This window comes from Chaetodon trifascialis, chromosome 8 (genome assembly GCF_039877785.1).
Source record: "Chaetodon trifascialis isolate fChaTrf1 chromosome 8, fChaTrf1.hap1, whole genome shotgun sequence".
In the NCBI taxonomy this organism is placed as follows: domain Eukaryota; kingdom Metazoa; phylum Chordata; class Actinopteri; order Chaetodontiformes; family Chaetodontidae; genus Chaetodon; species Chaetodon trifascialis.
The window spans coordinates 1,565,362-1,573,568 of NC_092063.1; the positions used below are offsets into that span (position 1 = coordinate 1,565,362).

General features: G+C 43.7%; 1 protein-coding gene across 1 annotated transcript; it reads left to right on the forward strand.

The window, feature by feature from the left end:
• Positions 1-1,564: 1,564 nt before the first annotated feature.
• Positions 1,565-4,452, forward strand: LOC139335178 (uncharacterized). Its single transcript, XM_070968659.1, has 7 exons — positions 1,565-2,051; positions 2,508-2,840; positions 2,927-3,010; positions 3,545-3,643; positions 3,771-3,808; positions 3,883-3,936; positions 4,214-4,452. The coding sequence occupies exons 1-7, from the start codon at positions 1,565-1,567 to the stop codon at positions 4,388-4,390; spliced, it is 1,272 nt and encodes a 423-aa protein (XP_070824760.1). The 3' UTR covers positions 4,391-4,452.
• Positions 4,453-8,207: the final 3,755 nt, after the last annotated feature.

Genomic DNA, 8,207 nt, shown 5'->3' on the forward strand with positions numbered 1-8,207 from the left:
CTTGTCTCATATGTCTAATATTCTTGAGTGTGTCCTCATAGCTGTCGTTTCAAACAGTAATGTACCCATAATAATCATAACACAGTGGTATTAATCAGTCCAGTATGAAGGACCAGGAGCTCCAGCTCTGAGACACAGCTGATGAAGTAAAGAAAGTCACCACCATGATTCTGTGAGCTGACTGCCCCCTGGTGTTCACACCTGGGACTTCCTGCTCTATGATGAACTATGACGAACTTCATAATAATAATGAAAGAGAAAAATGTTCATATTGTGAGGAAATATCAAACACATTGATCTGATCACATAAAAGCAGCCTTTATCTCTGAGAAGTTACAATTACATTCTGTGAATCTGTTCTGAGGGAATCAGAGGCAGCGTTTTTCTTTTTCTTCTGATTTTCAAACAAAGTCTTTTTTTTTTTTTTGGACTAGCTGCTCGTCTCAGGGTCCAGCCTTCAGATCCTGTGTGTGTGTGAGTGTGTGTGTGTGAGTGTGTGTGTGTGTGTGTGTGTGTGTGTGTGTGTGTGTGTGTGTGTGTGTGTGTGAGACAGTGCATTCTCCCTCTGTTTTTAATGCCAGTGTCGGTGAACAGTCATACGTGCGTTGGTATGCAGGAACAGTGGCTGCGTTGTGATTGGAGGAGGGACTCTACCGTTTCCTAGTTGACCAGTGAAGCAGGAAGTGGCAGCATAAACCATCAGAGCTTCAACATGGAAGTCCAGCACACCTTGGTCTGCTTCCTCTTCCTCTGTGAGTGCATTCACTTCACTCGTTTTCTTCATTTTCGTGTCTTTGAGTGTGAAAATGGAAATTCAGCAGTCTGAGGTGTTCAGATCAAAGAGCCTCGTCCAGAGTTCAGTTTCAGGTGTTTGCTCTGTGGAGGGACGCTCTGAGGATTTCTCTGTGCTCACTGTGGGCAGCAGAACAAGATGTTCGTGTGAGACAGTCTGGTTCTGCTTTAGGACACACTTCAGAAAAAGTGATCCTTCAAAATAAAGTTCATCAGAAGTGAGATCCTAAACCGACTTTCTGAAGTCAAACTAACTGAAGCCAATTAAAACTTCACAGCTGTCGAGAAACGAGTTTTTTATTTCAGTTCTTCTTTGCTTAAAGGTTGTTTGTTTTTTACGTGGTTGCTTTCAGCTGAAAGTAACGATTATTTTCATCATTGATTAATCTGCCAATTAATAAAAATCAGTATCAGCTCAAAACCCACAAATGTTCAGTTTACCCACTTTACTGTTATACATGAAGAAAAGAGTTGAATCCTGATGTTTGGGGAACTGGAACCACCAAAAGTTTGACGTCCTCGTTTGAAAGACAAAACGTTATCAACATAATTGCTATCAATTGATTGGTGGCTTCATCTTTTCAGCTCTTTGCAGCACAGAAGAGCAAAGAAAGCTGCACTAACGTTTGATGAATGTAAAAGACACTAAATCATTTTTCCTAAAACAAAACCAGCTGATGAGTGATTTCTCAGCATTATGTGGGAAACGCTGTGAAGGCTGTGGACTGACAGCAGCTCTTAAAAACAGGAAGACAGAGTGCAACAGGAGGTAATGTTGAAAGTCTCTTGTGGTTTGTGGCTGTTTGGACGTTTGGACGAACTCTGTTCCCTCTCAGGACATTACAAAGTCCACGTTAACGTGAAGCGGGACGTGATCAGCCTGCAGCATCTGACAGACAAACTAATCATTGCTGGTCTTTTTGAAGCTTTGCAGGGTGGAAACCGGGGTCTCGTTAACGCCCAGATCATCGTCTATTCAGGGAGCGAAGGGGGAGACGTCACAGTCGAATGCTCCCTGTCTCGCACCGGAAGCGGGACGTTCTTCTGCAGGGACAGCTGTGACGAAAAGGACATTCTCATTGAAACAACGGGTGTCACGGCTCACAGAGACAGATACAGCATCGAATACAGAAGAGCGTCTGGAGGAGGACGGCTTGTTGTGACCGTCAAACAGCTGAGGAAGTCTGATTCAGGACTGTACAGCTGTGGCTCCAACGGCAGACTCTCAAAGCAGCAGGTGGAAATCATCGTTATCGATGGTGAGTTTCTACTAGAAGGCAGGAAGAAAGTGCTCCACCTCGTCTGCAAAGTTACTGTTCAGTGACATCATCGCTGTGAGCGCTGACGGCTGCTCACACACACACACACACACACACACACACACACACACACACACACACACACACACACACACACACACACACACACACACACACACACATCTGTGTGACAGGTTTAAGAGTTTGAGCTGACTGTAGATCAGTTGAGTCGCTCTCTGCTAAAGACTGAGAGTCAGACGTAGAGTTTATCAAAAACACCTGAGCGTCTGCAGAACTTTTGCATAAAGTTGTTCATTAATTATCAGCTAAATCTTCTTTTTACAACTTAAACTCAAAGCCGGTTGTTTCATTAAAGCATCAAAGAAACAGAATGAGATGAAATGTCAAAATCTTCCTCCAGGATCAAAATAAACTGTCGATCATTGGTCTTTTCAGCGGCGCTGCACGATGAAAATCCTTCAGGAGAAAAAACCCTCTATGCACAAACTGGAGGAAGCGTCGTGGTCGAATGCTCCTTCACTGGCTCTGCAGCCGTGACCTACTTCTGCAAGGACAGATGTGAACCAAAGGACGTTCTTGTTAACACGATCGGGGTCAAAGTTCAGAGAGGCAGATACAGCATTGAATACGTAGAAGCATCTTCTTCAGGAGGATTTGTGTACGTGAGCATCACACAGCTGAACACGTCCGACTCGGGGCGGTACAGGTGTGCTGCGCTCAGAGGTTTGTCACGTCACTTCCGGGAGTTCACGCTCGTTGTCACAGATGGTGAGTTTAAAGTGGAACGAGAGTGAAGAAGCTAACGGTTCGGACACACACGAGCATCTCGTCTCTCGTGTTTCTGTCGTTCACAGCTTCGACCGCTTCAGCCCCCACAGCAGCAACAACGCAGACTTTAAGCTCCGACCAGCAGCAGCCTGACATGACGCCAGCTGCAGGTATGTCCACGCCCTGATGACAGTCTATGGCTGACAGGAAGCTCAGGTAACTGGTCCTCCGGCCACACAACGTGTTAGCAGGGAGACAAAGCCAGACGATCCCTTTCCTATTGCTCCCAGTCTCTATGCTAAGCTAAGCTAGGCTAAGCTAAGCTAACTGGCTCCTGGCTGTAGCGTCATATTCACTGTGCAGACATCAGAGTTTATTATTCTGCATATTTGACTCATCTTACATTTAACGCCTTAGCCAAGGACACTTGGACATGTGGACAGGAAGAGCTGATTGTGGTCGCTGTCCTCCGGAGCCACAGCCGGCCTGAAGTATGTTTGAGGTGTCCTGTTCTATGATTTTATTGGACACCGGGCAGTAATGAGTATCATCTATAGCCAGGGTACGATGCTGGTAAAGAACATCAAACTGCACACGGCAAGGTGTGATCGCACAGGTATATAATGTGTCTTTTAGCTGAGAGTCCAGCAGGACGTGTCACAGTAAACTGGCCGATGTCAAACTGTCCACTCGAACTTCTGCAGACGTCTGGCTCTATGTGGGTCTGACTCTGGCTGTCCTGGTCGTCCTGTTAGCAGTGGCTGTGCTGATCTACTGCAGGAAGATTTCTGCTAAACCCGAGGGTGAGAGACAGGAAACTTTCAACGTTTGACGTTTCTGTGCACGTGAAATTAACGTTTCAAACCCAAACGCCGCTCAAAGCTCAGATCAGGAGGTTGTAGGCTGATTGTAGACTGCTGTGTTCTTCAGAGCCTCCTGAGGAACCAGAGTACGCTTCTGTCTCACAGGTGAGTTTCAGAACATTTTGGACATTTAAGCATCGAGCTGATGTGAATACAAACCAAACCGTCTTCTCCTGTAGACCAACAGAGTGTGCGAGGACATCGGAGGGGACAGACAGATCAGATCTCCTGAGGTAAACTCTCCCATATACCAAAGCACACGCAGGAGAAACCAATAACTTCATCTGTGGGCTCAGAAAAAAGCTTACCAGAGGAAAATGATGTTCTTTCTGGAGGTTTTTGAACAAAACAAGTTACTGGACTTGAAGATGTTAAAGACACGTTGGTGAATTCGGCGCTGTTGGACAGTTTGACACCTGCTGACTGCAGCAAAGGAAGACAGCCAGCGAACATGGATGTCAGCGTCTGACGGACGTTAGGACGTTAACCCCTCTTTCTCTTCTTTTCCAGGCTGAAGACGACCCGAGTGAACTCACCTACTCTGAGCTGAACTTTTCCAGCCGGACGCACAACAGCGCCCTCTGTGGAAAGGGCGATGACGTCGTGTACGCTGTGCCTCGGCTAAAAGCGAGCTCTGCCAGCAGACGAGCCAAAGAGGATCCACCTTTGTGCTCTGCTGTCACTTAGCTGCAGTGCTGCTGGTCTGAAGAGCAATAAGACAGAAGCCTGGAATACCTGGAAGATGTTATTTCTGTCCTCTGTGGCATAAACACCAATCTGCTGACTCAACAGTTAGAGTCTGATTCTAAGGTAAATTTATTAAACCAGTTATCATATACGTCATTAAGGCCTTATCAGCACAGTAGGTTATTTGGTTAAATTAGGGTTCATCGCGTTGGTTAAAGTTAAACCTCAATTTACTCACATTTGAAATGATTCAAAAACAGAAATAAATAAATGAATACGAAGCATCATGTCCAGTGTGTGACGTCTGTTAGCAGCTGTGATGTGGTCACATGTTGTTAAAAGCTGAGTATTTATGGTGGACGTGTATGTTCAGAGGGCCTTAATCTACAGCACTGCATCTAATTCAATGAGCTCATCACGTCTTTGCAGCATCGCCGTCCTGTGACGACTAAACTTTAACGAGCTCAGGAAACCAGAAGAGGCCAAAAGAGGCTTTTTAAAGAGTTTATTTAGCTGAAGAGGGGGAGAGTTTTACTATTATTTTCAACATGGAGACATCTGGAGATACGTGGTTTTCTCAGGAAAGGAAGGCGATGAAAGTTGCAGTCTGAACAGTCACTGAAGCTGTCGGACAAATATAAATACACAAGTATGAAGTTGCATGAAACAGAAATACTGCACTTCAATGCAGCATTAAATGAAGTAGTGTGTGTGTGTGTGTGCGTGCGTGTGTGTGTGTGTGTGCGTGCGTGCGTGCGTGCGTGCGTGCGTGCGTGTGCGTGCGTGCGTGCGTGTGTGTGTGTGTTTCTGAGCTCAGAGGGTTGGGGGGGCACTGGACGAGTGATTCTGGGTGCAGGTGCATACAGGACAGCTTGTTCTTCATACAGCTGATCGGTGGGAAATTGCACCACAGGTGTGCTCAGCAGTGGGCGGGTGTTGTCACACGTTTTGTGTCAGTCTTGTTCCATTCAGTCAGAGTGAAGTAAGAGTCAAAGTTCATAACTCAACTGCACGAGTCTTTAGAGGAAGAGGAGACACTTCCTGTGCGTTCGCTTGGTTCGGCTGAGACCTGCAGCTTCACACGTACATGAAGATTCACAATTCATAAAGATTTTTAACTCTTTAAAAAGAAAAAGTTACCTGAACAACACTGAAGACATAATGCATTTCAAGAACTTTATTTAAAACATAAAAAAAATCACAAAACGTTTTAAAACAAATTTTAAACACCAATTAAAACTTTTCTATACTAAACTTTTTAACACTAACAAAAAAACACAAACACAAAACATTTTTGAACAAATTTAAAACAATTAAAACTGTGTTAAACTCACATTTTGAACAAAAAAAAAATTATTTATTAATTTGATTTATTCAATATTCAAATCGCGTCTATCAGGGTTATAGGTTTGTATCTTTTTCATTTTTTTAATTAAAAAATATATATAACTGAACTTTTTAACAACAACAAACAAGAACATTTAACAACATGCAATATTTTTACATTTTTTATTTCATTTTTATTATTTTTTTAATACTCCTCTCCATCCTCCTTCTCCAGAGCCACCATATCCTCTCTGGCCTCGGAGAACTCTCCCTCCTCCATCCCCTCACCCACATACCAGTGGACAAAGGCACGCTTGGCGTACATCAGATCAAACTTGTGGTCAAGGCGAGCTCAGGCCTCGGCAGTGAAGGCAATTTGCTCAAAATATACTGAGACTGGAAAACTCTTTTTCAAGGAGACGGTGGAGGAGGTTGGTACTGATAGTGTTGGAGAGGAAGATGAGGGAGAGGAGTATTGAATGTGCATGTATTCCACTGATATCTGATCTGTGCCTCTATCGATTCTTATTATTGTTACTTTCACTTCCTGTTGACTGGCTTTGATATACACGTACATTCATGATTGTTTAAGGAACATTTTAAAAGCAGTGCAGATTGTTCTGTGAGTGCAGTTTAATGCCGAGATGCTGCAGGTTTTAGTGAAGCCTTGTTCTAGAGGCACAGTTACTCCTCTCACACTCTACTCTAAGCCACAGTTAATCATCTGAAATAAGTTATTCAATTTTATTTTCTCACTTCAATGTTCTGACTGGATGTTCTCGCTGCACTTCTCAATGTCGTCACGTGGGGGCAGTGTTGTTCAACACTACTGGTTACTACTGGTTAAATTTCCTTTGTGACAGAAGGAAGCATTGCCCTGAGCTGAACTCACAAAATTGTGGGTATTTCGCTGGCTCAGATGTGATTTAAGAAAGGATTGAGCCAACAGGGCAGCAGAGCGGGTCAGCACACGGCCACTCAGCTCGCCACCATCTTGGAAGCTCACCTGGGATTCCTGTTTAACGCAAATCCTTCAACTTATGTTTCTCCTGCAAGAGATATTTTTCAAACCCTTTTGGAAAGAATGCAAAACGGAAGGATTTGATTTAAATGGGGACCTCTGGTGGTGCGAGACGGTGGAACTGAAACGAAGGCTGAGAGCACAAGAATTCATCTCTTTTTGCACCTCACTGCAAATAAACCAGAAACCAGAGCTGAATCAGCTCCACCATGAGCAGATGCATCAGTAGATCAAAGTCAATAACACAACATACAATTTATATCAGTCCCAGGGGCCACTTCTGATTTAGGTACTTTCATGACATTTTGCTGTATTTACAGGACTTTAGGTGTGAGTGTTTCTACTTTCTTCTGTTGGTATTCTTACTTAAAAGAGTTTATGCTCATTACACTCCAGGAAACAAAGCTGCAGCAGAAGCAGCATTGTTATTCAGTCCTTCTCCCTCATTTACACGAGCTTTATAGATCAGTTAGCAGCTGCTGTTTACCCTTGAAATGCTTGTGAGGTTCACGCTTTCTAAGAAAAGCAAATGCAAATAAGTTGTTAATTAAATAGGTTTTGGTCCAGATACTGTGCAGAAATGCATAAAATGTGCATAAAACATCCTGCTGGTGGCACAGCGAAAGAGATTTGTCACTAAAAGTTAGTCTATGGAAAGACTTACCGATGACCTTTAAAGCAGTAATTAATGAAGCCATTAATTATTCCTTTCAAAGTGTGATTTATTAGAGAGTGGTATCAAGGTCGTATTTAGCGATATGGAAATGTTTGTTAGTGATCATGATAAAAGCTTCAGCCGATGTTTCGCTGATCTTCTTTGCATTCGTTCGTTCAGCTGAAAACACAGACGCAGCTGAAAGAAGCTTGTAAGTTGACCTCTGTGTTAGTTCTGGAGGTCACGATGGAAGCTGCCGGACAAACACTGATTTTTGAGATTGAGCAGGAGCTCTGCATCATGCTGCACCACCCACACCTGCATCAGCCCGTCACCTGCAGGTACAGGTGCGTGCTGCTCTCTGAATGAGGCAAAGTGTGGTATGGTTCTCTCTCTGCCTCAGCTCATTCATGCTGATGTGATGTCCATCCCTCCACCTCATTATATATTATACATATAATGACTCATTACTGCTTCACCACGTTTGCTTTGCATCCACAGTTTCTAGTTCATGTCAAATGAAGCGGCCTCAAAGAAAGCAGCTCCACAGAAACTCTCCAGAGACATTTCCACTCTAACTTCTCACATGGCTTCATGGCGTTTTATCAGCTCAAAACACAACACTTAAATGTTTTTGCATCATTGAAATCTTAATCTTAACACAGAATTGGAACTAATTACTATTTATGCAGTTTATTTATCGGGTACCGGTAACACACACTGTAAACAAATACAGTCAATAACCAAAATGTCTTGAAGCGCTGGATAAACATCCTCAATGCGATTCCTCGGAGTGTTTCCTCCACCTGTGCCGA